Genomic DNA, 20,431 nt, shown 5'->3' on the forward strand with positions numbered 1-20,431 from the left:
CAATTGGTGAAATAAACATGGTCTCTCAGAAGGCAGAGGAAGTAGGGTCCAGGTCCTGGGTGGATGGACTAGCCTTTTATGGATGTAAAAACAGCTTCTCCGTAGGAGAGAAGAAAGATAGTACAGGTCCGAGAAGGTCGATGGATTAAGTGATGGGGAATATGAGGAGTAACCAGTCCAGAGCTGTGGACTTGGAAGAAGGCATGAGAAGTTCGGACAACAGGAAAGGTGTGAAATGAACACAGTGGCTGCTGGGAGAGCAAGCTTACTAGAGAAAACTGGTCACGTCTCCAGGAAGTATCAGGGGTGGTTGATAATGAATCAATCAGATGACTTTTCTTGGCAGTGCTCATCAGTTGGATGCAGGCACAGAGCAGGCAAATGATTGGGTTAATCTGCTGAAACAGGCTCCAGAAAGTCACTAATGACTTAGTTCTCACTGTACTCCAAGATTCGACAATAAGTAACAAAACTGACATCATCTCTTTCCTTGGGTTTCTGGGGCCCATGCCTACTAGTTTTCTTCTTTCTTTTGTGGCCACTGCTTCTCCTCTTCCTTTGATATCATAGTCTCCTTACCCAACTATCTTTAGGCACTGATGGGGAATAACATGAAAAAGATGGAACATGGTACCTGCTTTCCTGATACTTAATTTTATCAGGAGAAACAGACAATCAATAAGCAATCACATAATGCATCATTTAATTTCAACTGTGATCAGGGCTACCAAGGAGCATGTAAGTCACTGGGAGCAGGAAGTCCTGACTTGGTTCCGTGTCCCTTTTACAGGAGATTTACTACCAACACACTTTGCAGGGAACAGATATTCAGTAACTACATGCTGAGTATATGAAAGACCAAAGAGAGAGAAAATAGTAGCTTTGTAGCTTGGAGTTGCTCTAATAGTATGTGTTTTTTTTTTTGTTTGTTTGCTTTGTAAGAATTCAACCATTTTTTAAAGTGGCAAGAAAGCGTACACCTGGGACAATGACAAAACTGTATCCTTAGAGAAGACAAAAAAAGCCATACTAGTAGAGAAGGAGAAATGGCTGCATCTCAGTCGTAATCTATAATAAAATCAGTATTGACTTGAATACACTTCAGCTCATTAGAAGAGAGGTGTGTTTTGAAAAGGGGAAAAATCACCTATTTATAGCATCTTGCAAAAAAGACTTTTGGCCATCTTTCTTCAATTAATAGGAGATACAAAGATATATATGACATAGTTGTTTCTTTCAAGGAGCTCATAATTTAGTGACAGAAGAGATGTTATAAAGACAACCAAAGATGCAAAGAAATATGATGGTTTACATTAGAATTTTTGGAGAAAAAGTAAGAATACCAGCCTTCAATCTTGTTTTCTCAGTGGCTTGAAAATAAAGATTAGTTATGAAGAAAGCAATAGGGTTAAGAGTAAGCACATGCAGATGTCTCATGCCAGGATGGGAACCTCTGGGAAGTAGTCTCAGAGGCCAAGATGAGCCTGCAGGAGGTCTCTCGGGGAGTAGTCTCAGGCTGGATACATATGGAAAGGAAAGGAGGAAAGCAGGATTGCTCAGGGCCTGTGATGCAGGACTGGCGGCCCCCACATCGACCCGCAAGGAGTTCTCAAGCTGTATTTGGCCCTGGTTGGGGGGAGAGTAGGGGTCTTATAGCTCTGTGGTGACCACCATAGTTTGCAAGCTGCTCCTGAGAAGGGAGAGTGACACAGGGCAATGAGCCTCATCAGCCAAGGTGCTCGTTGAAGGAGAAGTGTCTGCTGGCAGGTGGGGAAATAAAGCTTGGTCCTGAAGGGAGATCAGAAGAGCATGTCACAGTGCCCAGGCCCAGGGTGGCACTTTCACTCCATTTGTTGCCATAAGATCCTCAAATAAGATTTGTGGAGTGATACGCAAGCCATCCAGAGGAGCAGAGAGAGGACTGACTGCATAGAAGTATACATTCTTATATTTAGTTCAAACCAAATTTCAGTGACAAATGGACTGACTTGTTAGAGGATTGGGGGTATTTGTTGCAAACATTTGAGACATTCCTTTTGATTAACCTTAAGAATTAGCACAGATAATACCAAGCCAAGGAAAAACTAACAAACCTGAGCTGTGCAATTTGTGGCACAGACAGGATCACCTGCAAGCCTTTTGTCTTAACTGTTTAAGGTATTGAATTCAGGCGTTGCTGTACAGAATTCAGGTTTCTGCCAAAGGCTGTGTTTATGTAGCTCAATCCATGTGCTGTTGAAAGGGTAGGACCTTTCCTTGCCAGTTTTCGGCAAAAATGGGAACAAGATCGACTGAAGTGTCATCAGGCGTTTTCTTATCCTGTCATGGCTTATCCTGGAGGCTTATAGTTAGGACTCATTATCGAATCTTTCCCCAAGGCAGGAGACAAGAGGCAGGTACTGTGTACCCAGGTCTCTCCTTTGACGTTCTCTCCAGTCTCGTCTTCTGACCTCCTATCATCCTCTGGTAGCCAGGGGTATTTGTACCTGCTCTTCTTAGGCAGTGCTTCAGATGTTTTCTTTCAAGCCTGTGTTTCCCAGTATTTGCATTGTAGTCCATCCGCATTAGAATGTGGCCATCTGCCTGAGGAATATATTTGAAAGTCAGTTTTTTGAATCCCACGCCAGACCTACCCATTCAGAATCTCTGAGAACGAGAACCAGGAATCGGTGTTTTTTCAGAAGTCTGCTAAATGATTTTCATGCACAATGAAGCACCCGCCTGCTCCTCTCTCATGGACTCAGCTCTCACACAGGATTAATAGGGCTAAAATGAAGTCTGATAATGCTTAGCATGTTGTCCCATCTCACAGATGGTGTAGCTTTTTAACTGGAAATGGTCTCTAAGGACTCAGGCTCAATGTGGAAATTTCAAACATCAGAGTAAGATGATTACTAGAAGCATCCTCCTTCCCTTCTCCTTCTTTCCTACACATTTTCCTTGGTGATATAGACTTGTTTTCTGCCCTCCTTCAATCTTGGATCCTTCTATAAATACATGTGTAGGTCACGGAACTCGGTAGACAATCTCAGATTTAATATATTTATGTTTAATAACTTCTCATTCACTAACTCAGTACTGGGGAAGGCACATTGCAACCAGACATGAAAACAAACTTCTGCATTCCCAAGGGAGCCATCTAACTAAGCACTGTGTCAAAAAGAAAGCAAACAAAAAAGATTTCATATTGTCAAATAAGTTTGAAGTATAGTGAATTAAAAGCAAGCCTTTTCTTTACTAGAGAACTTCTCAGCGCCTTTAACACGCTAGTGTACATTATGAATTCCCCAGAGGAGGTTACGTATGTACTACATCCCAGCTTCTCTTGGGGAGCTCTTGAAATTGTGATACTCTATGGATTGCATTTTGGGAAAGATTGTTCTAGATTTTAGCAGATTGCCTGACCATAAGTTACTCTCTTGCTGTTGCACGGTTCACACTATCTACATTCTGAAAATTTTTGGCCAAGTTTGATTTCAGGTAATTACTATGACTGCTTAGGTTCACCTTGGGCTTTGATTTAAAATTTCATCAAAAGTACTTTTACTTTTATTTTCTGTCATTTTAAGAAACTTCAGATTTCAGATCCATGTTTCATACTTTATTAAATTTACTTTTAAGCAAACTACTCAACGCTTGGCCAGTGTTTTGCAAGTGGATTTTGTTTCTCCTCCTTTTGATTGAACGAATTTTAAAACATTTTTTAAACTGAATTATTAGTAGAGAACAGAGGAGCCTGGCAGTCCATGGTGTCGCAAAGACTCGGACACCACTTGCGACTGAACAACCACAGAAGTTGATTTATAGTGAAAGAACTTTCTAAAACTAAATAGCAATGTTCCTGTTTTCAGTGCTTATTTGAAAACTTCTGTTTATTAGAGACTCCTGTTTCTACTTTATCCCTTTTAGTCTGTCTAGTGTTTTGGTATTTGTGGGGAAAAGCCTCCTGAAAGACTATTTGCATCTATCTTAAATAAATATTTTGATTCATACAGTTTTCAGTATAAAGTTCTGTCTGCTTTTTAAAGAATTCAGATGTTATTTTCACAAATACTTCACTTATGTTTACTTCTCTTAAAAATGGCTACTATCATTTTCCCAGAAAGGGTCAGAACTTCTGTATTGATAATTTATTGAATTTCCTTTAAATCTTGAACAAGTTTTACCATAAAGTGCCAGTGGGAAAACAATACATATTTTTGTCATGAAAACCTAATCAAGAATAGATAAGAGCACTGAAGTTTTAGGAATTACAAGTTGGAATCATGCCATTCAAATTAATCTCAGAAGTATATCACTGTATAGAAAAAATAAGGTTATAAAGTTCTAATGGATTTTGTTTTCAGCATCCACAGATGTGGGCTGCGATGCGGTCTGGGAGAAGGATCTCCGTTCACGCATTTGCTACCAATTCAACCTGCTTTCCTCCCTGTCCTGGAGCGAGGCTCATTCTTCATGCCAGATGCAAGGAGGTGCTTTATTAAGTATTGCAGATGAAACTGAAGAAAATTTCATAAGGAGTAAGTAGGTGTATAATGCACATTGATGTTGGTACAATTAAAATGATGTTGTTTACAGTTATGTCCATGTATGCCAAGATGTCTTCTGGAAAAAAAAAAGTCCCTTGGAAAATATTCTTTTATTAACATGGTCCAAAGTCATACCCAGAAGTTTACCCTGAACCCTGGGCCATTCCATGTGACACCTGACCATTTCTCTCTCGTGTTCTCCACCTCTGAAAAGACAAGTTGAGCTTAGAGCAAGGGACCTAGGAGAATCTGTAGCTCTAAGTGACTATGGGAGACTTCTGAAGTTAAGTCTGAATTCCTCCTTTGGTGGATATCTTAGCCATTCTGTTTCCTTTAATAAATATAGGCTGTTTACTAATTAAACAAAATCTTACCTGCCTGTCACTACGTGCAGTATGTAGTAGGCTTTCCAGTGGATGCCAAAGAACTTAAAATTTGATTGGAAAAGCAAAGGTACACACGTTAACTAACACTATAAAATAATAACATAAACTGTCACAAGAGTGCTAATAAGTTGGGTCTTGTTTTTTTTTACCTCTCACCTAAACTCTCTTCTTATTTCTCTTTTGTAGGTTAAATGTTTCTAGATATTTACATAGAGCAATTTCAATTTTTTGGGAAACATTTGAAAGTGTCACAAAATTAGCCACTTTCATTAAAAGTTTCTGACTTTTTTCAAATTATATTGCACATATTTATTCTAGAATAACAATAATAAAATTATTCTAGGATAAATTTTAAAAGTTCAAGTATACGAAAGAAAAACAAAAGAAAAATCTCTCATAGTTCCACAATCCAAAGATAGCCATGTTTCTTTTTCCCGCAAAAAACTCACATAAATGCAGGTATGCATACATCCACAGTATCTATGGAAAATGATATTGAATAAAAACATGAGGCAATTGTGCAGAGGTTGGGAGCTGGAACCAAAGAGCCACCTGTGTGGGTTTGAATCCCACCTCCATCACTTACTAGCAGGGCTAAAGAGATAACTTAACCTCTCTGTGCTTCAACTTCTCCCCTCTATCAAATGAAAATAATAACAATGCCTACTTTTTGGCAGTGTGGAGTACATGTTATAGTGCAGGTGAATTTTTAGAAAAGTATCTGGCACACATAACGAACGCTCAGTGTGTACTGACCACCGAACAGCAACTATGGGTACAAATGCTTATGTAATTTATGTGTACAATGAACATCTGTCCATGTCTAGAAATAAAGAGCTACATTATAAGCTTCAGTGGTTACATAGTGATTCAAGTTAGTGATAATATATTTAGCTAATCTCCAGTATTAGATAGGGATAGGTGGATAAAATTCTTTGTTTTTATTTATTTCTTTATCGCTATTGAAAACCATCCCTGCACATACCTTTTTTAGATCCCCAGTTATTTCTCTGTAAGTTTGTAGTAGTGGCTTCACTCGGTGGAAGGGGAAGCATATTTTAAGGTTTTTGAAAGTCATTAATACCTTCCAGAAGAATTGTTACAGATGTGTGAACAGTATATATCGGCCGCTTTCCCCACAGACATGCAAAAGTGGGAAATTATCACTGAAACTCAGCTTGAGTGAGTCATACTGCAGGAAAACACCCATTTCCAGTATCAATATTAGCCTTTAATGGTATTCATAGAAAACTTTGTGCACTATTTATGAATGATAATTGTTATCTATTTTAATTGCTGGAATATCTAATAAGAGGGTTTGGACTTCCTCATCAAACTTGAATAAAGATGAAATAAATAAGATATGTGAGAGACTTTGATTTAAATACCACAATTTTATGATTAGATTTTGGAGATTGTTTGGGAAAACAGAAGTCTTTTCATAAAGATGGAAGCTTGTTTTGACTAAGGTATTTTTTAATGATGAGAATAGTCTACTGTTTCTTGTTAACTGCTGATGAACATTAGCCATGTTACAAGGAATTATTCAAGCTGCCACAAATGCCAAGAAATAGCCAAAGAAATTTAAATTTGAATTTATTATAGAATTGTGAGCCCATTTACTTGTGAAGCTAAATAGACTATTTTTGTACTTCTAAACACAGCTTATAAATTACACAATGATTTTCTATATTGTTAAAACAGAGAGGTTATTCAAAATAACTCTAAGATCAGAATAATTAATGCTTAAATATTTAAGTAGGTTACTTGAAAGCATCACTTGGCACTTGCCCCAATATGAAATGTGGAAATGTCTCCATCTTATCAATCCATCTTCCATTTTCCCTCCTGTTATGATGACAGCAGATAGATGAATTAATCAAATGGTGGTCTTCCCAGGTGGCTCAGTGGTAAAGAATCCGCCTGCAAAGCAGGAGACTCAGGTTCAACCCCTGAGTTGGAAAGATCCCTTGGAGAAGGAAATGGCAACCCACTCCAGTATTTTTGCCTGGGAAATCCCATGAACAGAGGATCCTGGCGGGCTATTTCCGCAGGGCAGCAAAGAGTCAGACATGACTTAGCAACTAAACAACAACAACAACAAGGCTATTGGAAGGACGAACCAAACAGACTTTAAAAAGAGACTCATGTTTATGCCACAGAATCTTGGAAGGGCAGGGCCCATGAATGTTATGCTGTGCAGTGATTTAGGGGATCTCCAAATGATAAAACACCATTTTCTCTTTCCTTAAAGGTTTCAGTTCTGGTTTCCCACTGTTGTATTGAGATGCCCTGTCACAGAAGGCTCTGCAGCCTTGTGATGTGAATGCAGTAATCTTTGCAACCTGGGTGGCCATGCAATGGATCGTCCCAACTGAGACCCTTTCACGAGTAAAGGGAGCTGCCGTTAATACTTATTCCAGAACTACCAGCATAAGCCATGAATTTCCCAGGCAAACTGGGACAGACAGGCACCCTATTTATAACTCTTATCTGTCAGGGTCTCAGCCTCAGGCAGGGCCCCTGCATCTGGCTCAGAAGAAATTGAGTTCTGAAGCAGATAATCATAAGGGATCGATGCCCTGCTTTACAGATGAAAAGATTAAATGGCAACATTTTAAAGTGTTGCAAAATTAGTTACTTTCACTAAAGCCTCTGACACTAGTTTTTTTAACCCCAAATTTTATAGCACAAGTAGCACGTGTTTATTCTAGAATAATTTTTAAAGTTCACATACACAGGAAGAAAAAAATCAAAGAAAAATTTCCTCTAATTCTGTAATTTTGATAACCATATTTTTCTACACAGGCATGTCAATGCACATGTTTCTATGTAGCATTTATAACAAAAATGGCATTGAATTGAAAAGGAGGAGCTGTGGCACAGTAGTTAGGAGCAGAGGCCACAGGGTTGGCCTGCCAAGGAGACGTTCTCCCACCTCCAGCTGAGGAAGCATTTGCACAGCTCACGGCCCTACCTGCTGTTGATCGCTCTGGATACCATGGTCCCTGGGATGATTCTCTCCTCTTGGCCAGACAGCTCCCACTTCTTAACTGGGGAGCCATCTCCCTGCTTGCTTCAGTTCAGCTCAGTTCAGTTCAGTTCAGTTCAGTCGCTCAGTCGTGTCCAACTCTTTGCGACCCCATGAATCGCAGCCCGCCAGGCCTCCCTGTCCATCACCAACCCCCGGAGTTCACTCAGACTCATGTCCATCGAGTCAGTGATGCCATCCAGCCATCTCATCCTCTGTTGTCCCCTTCTCCTCCTGCCCCCAATCCCTCCCAGCATCAGAGTCTTTTCCAATGAGTCAACTCTTCGCATGAGGTGGCCAAAGTACTGGAGTTTCAGCTTTAGCATCATTCCTTCCAAAGAAGTCCCAGGGCTGATCTCCTTCAGCATACCTTAAATTTGAAGACTGGCCTCCCAAAACTAATAATACTTAATCTGCTTTCCTCTCCCTTGCCAGATTCCTAAAAAACAAAAAAAGTCCCCTAAATTGTTCAATTTTTTAACTGTGAAATGTTTCAAGAGTGCAAAAATTATGAAAAGTTGAAAACTCATGACTGTATACACACATACCCATTATACAGATTTAATAGCATTTCTTCCTATTCCTCTTGTTCAAGGCCTGAGGTGGCCTCAGCATACTAGAGTCCTGAGCCTCCAGACTGAGGCTGCCAGACACACATAGCCAAAGAAGGAAGACAGAGGGGCACTTTCTAGGACTGGCCCTGGGCACTTTCTCCTTCACGCTCTAGAACCCTCAAGCGCCTGAGTCAGATGGTCTCAAATTTGTAACCATGAACTCGATGGATTGATGACCGCTGAGAGGCAGCATTCCTGGGGGCCTAGATTAAGCACTTCACAGCTGCTTCCGTGAGCCTTTAGGAAACTGCCGTGTTTCTTAGGCTGGCTTTTTTACTCTGAACCACTAGGGTGGGATTTAGTAGCACTCAAACCCCTTTCTAACACTGATGGAGTTAATTTTTGAATCCATGCTCCAGGAACAGGAAAACAAGAAATAAGTGTAATGTTAATTTTGTTTTTGAAATTCCATATTTCTCTTATTTCAGACCACTTGGGCAGTGAGGCAGTGGAAGTATGGATGGGTCTGAATCAGCTGGATGAAGATGCTGGTTGGCAGTGGTCTGACAGAACACCACTCAACTATCTGAACTGGAACCCAGGTACCTGAAGTGTTTTGTATACCTTTGACTGAGGACTCATCCCACAGCCTAAATAGCAATATTTCCCATGTACATATACAACATGTTATTGTGAAAGTGGCTTATAAGTGTTTTTTAAAGCCTGATTGAATTTCTATATGGCATGCTTTTCTGAACAAGAAATGGAGACCAAGAAGGTAAGCCATTTAGCCAAGGTTTCAGAAGGATTTGGGTCAAAGCCAAGATTCTAGTCAACTGTTTTAAAAATAGCAACAGATTGAAAAATCTTTCTCTACCTTAAAACAATAAAACCAGCTGTTTCTATCTTTGGGAAATCATTTCATTGTCATACCTGGACTTCAACTGCAAACTCATAAATATACTCTCTTACAGAATTTACTACATATGCCAAAGAGAAATGTTGTTTCCTTGATGCTAAAACTACATTTCAGTATATATTAAACTGCTTTTGCTTCTGATAGTAAGTACACAAACATTGTGTTTTCAGAAATAAATTTTGAGCCATTTGTTGAATATCACTGTGGAACATTTAATGCATTTATGCCAAAGGCCTGGAAAAGTCGGGATTGTGAGTCTACCTTGCCCTACGTGTGTAAAAAACATCTAAATCCCACTGATCATGGAGTAGTTGGTGAGTGTTTCTACGTTGTTTTTATGAGTTGTTTGCTTATCCTCTCAATATATTCAAATTCCTCTATTTTTTGCTAATAATTTATAATTTAAACTTAGCTAAAACTAGTCTTTATACAAATAAAAATATGTAATGAGATAAGATCTGTTATTCCCAAGGCACCATGAATTTAACAAATGCATTTAGGTTTTTACTAAAAACTAAAGCAAATAACCTAAATATAGAAAATATCTTCTCCCTCTCTTTTTAAAAAATTGGCATTCTTACTCATTCTGCTTAGAAAAACGAGATATGCTTCCTTTTCTATTCTAGTTGAGTTTTATTTATGATTACCCTAGAAATTAAACATATAAATTAGAATATAGTTCTATAAAATTCTTTACTTCATCGATCTCCTATCATATTCTGTATCTCTTATTAGTAATATTTCCTCCTCAAAATAACAAAGCTTTTAGGTGTACCTAAGACTTAAATACCACATAATTACATTCTAGTATCTGAAGCCCAATTACTTCCATTCTTAAGATCTATTACTTCTTTTTAAGTTTATGGAATTAATGTCTTAACTCAGTAAGTAGAGCTAAAAATATAACCATTTTTAAAAGAATCATTACCAGCATAATTAGAAACAATTCTTTAAAAAAATTTTTTTGTCTATAGAAGCAACAGTTCTTTTTCAGATTCTTTTCCATTATAGGTCATGACAAAATACTGAATATAGTTCCCTGTTTTATACAGTAGGTCCTTGTTCTTTATCTACTTTATATATAGTAGTGTGTATCGGTTAATCCCAACTTTCTAATTTATCCCCTTTTTCCCCTTTAGTAATCATAAGTTTATTTACAATGTCTGTGAGTCTACTGTCAGTAAGTTCATTTGCACCATTTTTTTAGGTTCCACATATAAGTGATGTCACACGATACTTGTCTTTACCTGACTTACCCGACTTAGTATGATGATCTCTAGGTCCATCCGTGTTGCCACAAATGGCATCAGTTCATTCATGTTTATGGCTGAGTAGTATTCCATTATCATATGCCATCACCATATATATACACATACATACCACATCTTCTTTATCCACTCGTCTGTTGATGGACATTTAGGCTTCTTCCATGTCCTGGCTATTGTAAATAGTGCTGCTATGAACATTGGGACGCATGTATCCTTCTTAATTAGAGCTTTTGTCTTTTTTGTATATATGTTCAGAGGTGGGATTACTGGATCAAGTGGTAGTTCTATTTTTAGTTTTGTAAGGAACCTCCACACTGTTCTCCATAGTGGCTGCACCATTTACATTCCCACCAACAGTGTGGAAGTGTTCCTTCTTCTCTACACCTCCTTACAATTAAGCTTTAACTTTTATTTTCCTTCAAGTAGCTAAATCTAAAGATATTATGGAATATAGGGGTGGGTAGAAGAAACACTTCATCATTTTTTTCTCTAGAGATTTTTTTCATCATGTCAAAAATGTGCTGACATTGCTATGGCTATTATCAGCCTGTCCCTCCCTCTTTTCCTTTCATTTTCTTGCCTCAATTTCTTCTGCCTTGATTTTTCTTTTTCTTATGCCCTCCTGCACATTCTGCTGCTATCCATCTTTTCTTCTATTTTATTTGCTCTCCTGATCTGTTAATTGAGGTCAGAAGACCAGAAACAATGGCTTAAAAGTTAAGCTAAGTTTGTCTGGATTATTTGGTGCTGTTTCAAGTCCAACAAATACTTTTGATGATCTCATCTAGTATCTTCAGACTGTGTATCCAAGGTCCTCTGGTTCCTTACTTGTCTCTGCCTTTGCATCAATCAGAGAAGTTCTCATGTTTTTATCTTCCTTTTAGAGTGAAATTTAGGTTCATTTTTTAAAGGGGGTTCTGTGATTATGTTTTTAGGTTGATATTATTGATCTACCTAAATGTTCTAACATTCTTCCACTGTGATTCTAATCTCTGTTAGAGACCTAGAAGCAATTTTGAAAGAATGTCTTGTTTCCTAAAATTAGCAGTGAAGTTGTTTCCAAGTTAGTGCTGAAGGGAAGCACCCAGTTGTAGGTAATGTGAGGTGAAAGTCATTCAGTCGTGTCCGACTCTTTGCAACCCCATGGACAGTACAGTCCATGGAATTTTCCAGGCCAGACTACTGGAATGTGTAGCCTTTCTTTTCTCCAGGTTGTCTTCCCAACTCAGGGATCAAACTCAGGTCTCCAGCATTGCGGGCAGATTCTTTACCTGCTGAGCCACAAAGGAAGCAGTTGTAGGTAATAAAATTAAGTAAAAATGCCGTCATCAGCCTGGGGGCAAGCTCCTGGAACAAGACAGTCAAAATGTGCACACACACAGCTGCCTTCCCTGCCAGTGTCAAAGCATCGTGGCATTGTTCTCCTGTAAGTCAAACCCAGAGTCCATCTGAGCCCAGAGAGACCCCAGAGGCACTCAGACTGACCCTCAAAATGAAAGCTGTTATCTCTGCTCTAGCGAAAGTGGCCAGAGAATTTTGAATTCTTTTCAACTGAGAATAAATGTCTATCCCCTCACCTAATACTGTATATAAAATCCTTTAAAAACCATTTGTGTTTCATAACACTCTTCTTTCAGTGTAAAAAGACTTAAATGGCAGCTCCAACTGCTAAATTTTATATATTTTTAATTTAATTATTTTTTTCTTATTGAAGGATAATTGCTTTACAGAATTTTGTTGTTTTCTCTCAAACCTCAGCATGAATCAGCCATAGGTATACATATATCCCCTCCGTTTTGAATCTTCCTCCCATCTCCCCCCCCCCCCCACCCCACCCCTCTTGGTTGATACAGAGTCCCTTTTGAGTTTCCTGAGCCACACAGCAAGTTCTCCTTGGCTATCTATTTTATATATAGTAATGTAAGTTTCCGTGTTACTCTTTCCATACATCTCACCCTCTCCTCCCCTCTCCCAATGTCCACAAGTCTGTTTTCTATGTCTGTTTCTCCATTGCTGCCATATAAATAAATTCTTCAGTACCATTTTTCTAGATTCCATATATATGTGTTAGAATATGATATTTATCATACAACCTAAGCGAGAGTCAGAATACACTGACTCTCGCTTAGGTTGTAATATCTTACCAAGTCTGCTTAACCTCTGTGCGCCTTAGCTCATCTGGAAAATAAAGCCCTGAGATCCATTAGACCCTAGATCTAGATCACAGTTGGGATCACTCTCAAGTCTGAAGACCTAGAAGGATATGGTTGATATGTTATTGTATCATATGCTTCTGTTTTCAAGTTTAAAAAATAATCACATATTGATGGTGATTTATATTGTGGGTAATAAGTAATGTCAAAATAATTGTGGAAAGTCACATTGTTTTTTGTTGGTTCAAAAAGAAAATGATGTTTGGAAATACTATGCTACCCACTGTGAGCCTGGCTGGAATCCCCACAATCGTAATTGCTATAAACTTCAGAAAGAAAAAAAGACCTGGAATAAGGCTTTGCAGTCTTGCCAGTCCAACAACAGTGCATTAATAGACATAACTTCGTTAGCAGAAGTGGAGTTTCTTGTAACCCTCCTCGGAGATGGTGAGTGCCAAGTGTCTTTGGTTTAAGAGGTATATACATAGTAACTCTCTTTATTAGTAAAGTTGACAAGAAATTAAGCTATTTTAAAGTGATTCTTTATGACACATACATCTGAAATTTCCAAATAATATCCAGGCATGCAAATTCATTGAATTTTTACATAATACATACTAATAAACTTTGTAATATCTCACATATGCCAGATAAATTTGATGATAGGGGTTTGGGGGTTTTCTTTAAAAAGGAAAGGTAGTTTCCTGAAACTTCTAATTTAAAAAACTTGAACCTGTAACTTAGTATAGTGGGTACTAGACAGCAGCAATGTGCCGTGGCCACGTAATCCAAGCAATAAAGGAAGTTCCTAACAAAATCACTGAAATCGTTGACTTCGAGTAAATTGTTTTTAGCGGAAAGAATCCTCAGCATCTACTTGTATGGCCCTTTAATGTTAGGTTTTAGTTTGGAGTGAAAACCAAACTCCTTCTGTCATTGTTCCTCACTCTGCACTGGGATGAAAGAATCCTGTGGCTGCCTCCATCTCAACAAGTCACTGGACACTCTCCCAGCCACCAGTGGTCTTTTCAACCCACCTAGACTGGCAACCTTTATTTTATTTACTTTTCCAGACACCCCATTTCTCCCATTCAATGCTTCTAAGAGTTTCTGCTATTTTTTTTTCCTAGTCAAAAGGGAAAAAAAAAGTAAAGCTAGACATTATTAAAAGTTTTTTTTTACAAGACTTTTCAGACTTACTTTCCATACTGTAGCACAAACTAACTAGTGTTCCAGGAATCTGACTAGCTTAAGCTTTGTCCTTGCACGACTTTCACTGTCAGTCTGCCTTGCTCATAAACCTATATTGAGCAGATATGGATAGATGAATGGGAGAAAAGTTTAAGCAGGTGTTTTATAGCAAAACTTTAAACGGGTTTCTTTCCATGAAGAAACAAAGGAGCAATCACATGCAAAGTGGTATATATTGGTAACAGCCCCCCTGTGTTACTGCCTTTGCAGATACTAGGATTCTTGTAAGTAATTTACATTAATCTCTTGCAGAAAATGCATCAGAAACATGGATTGGTTTGAGCAGCCAGAAAATTCCAGTTTCCTTTGAATGGTCTAATGGCTCCTCGGTCACCTTTACTAACTGGCACACACTTGAGCCCCACATTTTTCCAAATAGAAGCCAGTTGTGTGTCTCAGCAGAGCAATCTGTAAGTTGATTCGTTGTTCAATGCTCACTTCGCTGAACTTGTATTGAGAGCCACCTGGGCCAGGGACGTGGGCTGTGGCAGAGACGAACACAGACAGAACGCCTCCTCCTCCTGGGGCTTCCACACTAGGCAGTAAAACACACACACACTGAGAACACATGCTGGCTATAGTTGTGATGATAGCTCTGAGGACATAGGTTCAAGAGAAAGAAATGTGGGTTGGGACAGCTTCTTCAGACAGGACAGTCAATGAAAGTTCTCTGAAGAGGTGACATTTAATATAGGACCTGAGGAACAAAAAAGTCTCTTGAAGAGCAGGAGAACATTTCAGGCAGGGGACCCCGAAGGCAGGCCAAGGCTTGCCTTGTCTGGTAATCAAAACAGAGACCTGGGTAGTATGGCGGTATGAATGGTGAAAGGTGGTAGGAGATGGAGCAGGAAGAATGAGCAAATGTGAGGCTTATAGGCCTGGGACCCACTAAAGGGCTTCATGGAGATGAAGGCATGATCTGATTTACATTTTTTTCTTTTTTACAAAATTAAAAAGACTTTATTGCAAAATACAAATATTTGAATACATTTAAGATAAGTGTAGATTCATGACAATATTTCACAAATAGCTGATTTTACTTAGTGGCTTATACCTAAGCCCTGGCTTATAAGTCTTTGGTTTGAAGTATCATATATATATATATATATATATATATATATATATATATTTTGGCTTGTGGATTCACCTCCTCAGTTGACATCACACTCTTTCTTTCTTTTTTTTTCAGTTTTATTTATTTTTTACTTTACAATATTGTATTGGTTTTGCCATACATTGACACGAATCCGGCATGGGTATACATGTGTTCCCCATCCTGAACCCGCCTCCCACCTCCCTCCCCACGGTTTACATTTTAAGAGTAACTGTGGCTGCTCCACAGAGAACTGATTGGTGGTTTAGCCACTAAGTCGCGTCCGACTCTTGCGACCCCGTGGACTGTAGCCTGTCAGGTTCCTCTGTCCATGGAGTTCTCCAGGCAAGAATACTGCAGTGGGTTTCCATTTCCTTCTCCAAGAGATCTTCCTGACCCAGGGATTGAACCGGGTCTCCTGCACTGCAGTTTCTTTACCGTCGGAGCTACCAGGGAAGCCCCAGAGAGCTGATCGGAGAAAGATAAAAGGGAAGAAGAAAGGCTGGTTTGGAGGCTCTTCTTGTGGCTGAATTAGGGTAGTGAATGTGGAGACAAGAAGACAGATCCAAGGATCCTCTGTAAGACAGGGATTGTTGCTAGAATAGATGTAGAGGTGAGAGAGAGGTAGGTTTTTGGCTTGAGCACCCACCGTTTTGGTGGATGGTAGCACCATTGACCACTGGGTGAAGATGAAGGGAAGAACCAGGGAGTCAGGAAATTACTCTGATGATTTTTAAACTCCATTATCTTCTTAACATAAAAGGGTTTCAACACTGTGTGTAACCTCTTTGAAAACTGTGAATTGATGGAAAAATCTTGCTCTTTTCCTCAACATGAATGAAATGGTCCCAGTGACCTTAACATCACACTTATCCTTACTCTAGTCTCTCATTTATCTAAAACCTCTGATTATACAGAATTCATTTAATCTCAAGCTATTTGACGGTGTTTTTCAAAGTATGTTTAGAATAGACTTAATCTCTTTAATCAGATGGCTGCTGAACTCACTGGTGGAGTTTTGGGAGGTAACTGGGATCTGAGCAGTTTATTAAATGTTACTGAAGTAGCTTGACAAAGTGACTGTGCCAGCCAAACATAGGAAATGCCTAAGCACTTATTCTTCTGACACATTCCATTGTTTTTACTTTCAAGGCTGTCACAAATACATGCAGTTACAACGACAGTACTCAGGCAGTGTTTCAGGGTCACGCTTGGTGGAGGCGATGACCTCTCTAAATGTTTGTCTTGGGTCTAACTCTCCTGAAAGCCACTATAGTATTTGAGGTTTTATTGGTTTATTAGTTTTGAGATAATTAAAGGTGACCTTAATTTCCTATTGACATTCTCCTTTTTCATTTGACAGACGTATTTCACTTAGCATATTCACAGAACAGGAGCCAATTTGGACAGAGAAATTATTCTTAAGAGAGAAAAGATAGGTTCTAACATCACTGGATGTGTCAGGACCATGCTGCTGTAAGTGTGGTATTTTGTGGCCCCCTTTTAGCAACTCAGTAGCTGCTAAAATAGTAGATACATAAAAAGTAACATTCATTTCTTTGAAGTTGAGCTCAATATGAATGTAATTATTATAATTAACTAGTTACTAAACGTGGCTGATACCTCAATTTGAATCTGAGAGCCTAGGAAACAATTCATTCATCTGTCCCTGAAACAGTTATTAAGCAACTACAGTGTGCCTGACACCATCTTAGAACTGAATGGTTTGCTGGAGACTCCATGGGAATGAGCTACAAAGCTGGTCTTATGAGTTAAGGTGTCACCTTCCTACGTGGTATGTTTCTGAGGGTCATGGAAGAGGTGTCTAGTCACCTAAATCCTTGCATGCCTGAGACACTAAAATTTCAACTGTGTGGTTTTAGTCTAAAGGTCTGATTGGTGTTAAAATAAAAAATCTCTTGACAGAATAAAATTTTAATCAGTTAGCAGTTATTGTATTTCATTCTTAATGAAGGATATGAGAACAGCCTTCAGTAGAACTAAGAAAAGACATGCAGGCAGCAGGCTATTACTAAAAGAGGAAATGGAGTTGGGCTTTGGAAAATTCGTGAAGAAGGGTGTCCGGGGTTGAACATGAAGTTCAGCTATGATAATGTTCTCTAAAGTGATTTGTGGTGCCTTCCAGGCATTTCCCCAGCATCAGGGAAGCCCCAAAGCATTCAGTTTAACACCTAGAAGTGATCGGAGAGAAGCAGCAGTATTATCAGTTGGTCAGGGAAATAGTTTCATCCAAGCGGTTCTCAAAGTGTGGCCCCCAGACCAGCAGCATCAGTATCACCAAAAAACTTGTTAGCAATGCAGATTCTCAGGTCCCACCTAACTTACTGAATGAGACACACGGATCCCAATCATTGGTGTTGTAATAACCCAGGTAATTTTGGTGCACACAAAAGACTGAGAATCACTACCTATCCCATCTTTTAAAAACAAAAACTGAGATCAGCTTAATGTAAAAGCCAAACCTCCCTCTCACATGTCGGGAATCAACCCAAGATCCTAACACATTATGCCATGCTGAAACACGCATTAATCATCTTTTAATCCAAAATAATTAACGGTGACTATCATCATCAGTAATGGAGTGCATTCATTCATCCTGTATCGCTTTCCCCCTAGGAGGGACACTGGAAAGTTAAAAATTGCGAAGAAACACTTTTTTACCTTTGTAAGAAAGCAGGCCTTGTCCTTTCTGACACTGAATCCGGCTGTCAAAAGGTAAGAGCTGTGAACACTGCAGGGACTTCATAACTAGAATGATTTCTCCACCATCAAATTAAAGTAAATCTCTTTTTCCTGCCTTGGCTCCCTTTTTCCTCTTTCCCCTCTCTCCCTTCCTTCCTGCTTTCCTTCCCTCCTTTTTTTCTGAATGGGCTATTGCAACAAATCAGACAATTATCAGCTAGAACCACTCAAAAGATTTACAGCTCTGGGAAGGATTGTCTTAGCATCCTCTTCCACCCAAGACAAATTTTCTTTTGAGATAAGAAATGGAAATGATCTTGTTCTACCATCTTTACAAACAGTGCTGTCATGGGATGCCCTGTCTCACACGTGGCTTTCATTGTCTTCCAGTGAAGACTACCAGAGTGAAAGCAAAAGCATTCCTTTAAGTCAGAGTGACCTTCTGCACCCAGAGGTCAGCCTTCTTTTCCACTTTTCTTAAACTTGAATAAAATACAATAACAAAGAGAAATGTATGTTTGCAATATATTATTACAATATTATACATCACATTATATTATTAAAATATATTATTTACTGCAAAATATAATATTCATAAACATTACAAATAATAGCTATTTATTGATAAATATTAACATACTTATTAATATATAATAGAATACACTTATTATTATTTATGTGTGTGCTCAGTCATGTCCGACTTTTTGCAATCCCATGAACTGTAGCTCGCCAGGCTCCTCTGTCCATGGAATTTTCCAGGCAAGAATACTGGAGTGGGTTGCCATTTCCTACTCAAGAGGATCTTCCACCCAGGGCTCAAACTCATGTCTCTTGCATCTCCTACATTGGCAGGTGTCTTCTTTAACACTGTGCCACTTGGGAAGCCCCCCATATATTATTTAGGAAAAAGGTAAAAAATACTTTATTATTTTAAGTAATAGACTATTTTTGGTACTTGAACTGTTTTCAATACTTAAAAAATAAAAAACATACTTAATACTTTAGGTTTAAATTTTAAAGACAGAAAATAAATGTTTAAACTGTTTTAAATTTCTTAAAGTACATTCAATATTCTGTAGTAAAGTACCAAAAATTTACCTGTCAGTGTCCTTAGCACATGTGTTCTCTCTTCGTGTGTCTCTCTGTATCTCTGTCTCTCTCTCACATGCACACACACCTAAAAATTCTGAATTTAACTATTGGAAATTTTTATTCCGTGAATCTCAAAATGTTCACAAATATGGTTCTTATGCAGTTCTCTTCTAATTATTTTCTCTTCTAATCCAATTCTAATTAAATGATGACCCATCTCTCCAGAAACTACATTTGATTCATTAATCAATGTATAAGTATATTAATCACTCTTCATACATTAGCTGAACAACACATGTGCCATAGCTGACATGTGACCAAACATTTGTCCTAATAACTACAATTCCTGAATTAGTTATAGCTGATCTCTAATCTCTATCTCATTAGAAATATTGAAAAAAAATCTGTTTTACAATGGCTTTCAAGGCAACTCAACTGTTTAATTTGTGTTGAAAGAGTAATTAACTTCTTACCCGGCAGAAACAATTGATGTTCTATTTAAACTTCCATACACTGCTTTCCTCTTTCTGACCAACATTACCAATATTTAAGGATTCTGAGTTCAGAGCCAGTTTTTTAATTTTATGGCAAAATTTAATTAATTTCTTTATGTACCTACCTACAAATATAGTTTTGAAAGTTCTTTTCTTTTAGGTAATTGCTTTAATGCAATTCTTTCAACAGTCGGCACATGCAAAATCACTCATAAAATAAGTCTCGATAATTTCAGAGCAGAAATTTAACGAGATTTTTATTCCCTTCTGAGTTACTTTTAGGGGACTTGGTAATAAGAGCAATTATTTCAGTACTGTCGACATCATCGTTTCATTTAAAATAAAATGCCACCTCATGGACAAAGGATATTCACAAATACAATCAATTATTCTTCCCACTTTTATTGTGTGGACAAAGGCTTGTGGCAAAGAGTCTTTGTTTTTCTGGTTATTATTATGCCACATTCCACCCCCCTCTCATTTTCTTAGAGCCTGTTCAGTTCTTGGTTGTATTTCGGTTTGTTTATTTTGCTAAGCAGCCTGTGATCTAAAAACCACTAATGAATAAGGAGTACTTTGTCAGAAAGGTCGAATTGTCAGCCTTCCTCCTCCTGTCCTTCCAAATACAAAAGCAGTCTAACCTCCCTGCCCCCACTGGAGTGATCCATGGAGGGGTTCTGGCTGACGCTGTCAATTACTCACACGGATAAGACTGAGAAGTTAAGGGAATGAGTTCTGAGCACAACCTGGCCGGCTAGATGTGGCACTGCTGTCTGATCCATACCTCATTTAATAATGTTTTGAACTAAAACAGCTTATTTCTAGAGTAAGATTTTTCCCTCATTTAATGCAAGATCGAGACCTTTACCAAGTAGTATGGCAGAAATCATTTTATATGTGGTTAATATCTGGCAAGCATTGGTGTGACACAGAATGAAGTGTATTTTAAAACTGGTGA

General features: G+C 38.5%; 1 protein-coding gene across 1 annotated transcript in view; it reads left to right on the plus strand.

Moving 5' to 3' along the window:
* PLA2R1 (phospholipase A2 receptor 1) overlaps window positions 1-20,431 on the plus strand; it is a 124,926-nt gene that overhangs the window by 31,104 nt on the left and 73,391 nt on the right. Inside the window, exons 4-9 of the mRNA XM_068969499.1 lie at window positions 4,347-4,520; window positions 8,989-9,102; window positions 9,590-9,733; window positions 13,093-13,287; window positions 14,344-14,501; window positions 17,822-17,920. Of these exons, the coding sequence (XP_068825600.1) occupies window positions 4,347-4,520; window positions 8,989-9,102; window positions 9,590-9,733; window positions 13,093-13,287; window positions 14,344-14,501; window positions 17,822-17,920 (884 nt within the window). The remainder of the gene's footprint in view (window positions 1-4,346; window positions 4,521-8,988; window positions 9,103-9,589; window positions 9,734-13,092; window positions 13,288-14,343; window positions 14,502-17,821; window positions 17,921-20,431) is intronic.

This window comes from Capricornis sumatraensis, chromosome 3, assembly GCF_032405125.1.
Source record: "Capricornis sumatraensis isolate serow.1 chromosome 3, serow.2, whole genome shotgun sequence".
NCBI classification, from domain to species: Eukaryota; Metazoa; Chordata; class Mammalia; order Artiodactyla; family Bovidae; genus Capricornis; species Capricornis sumatraensis.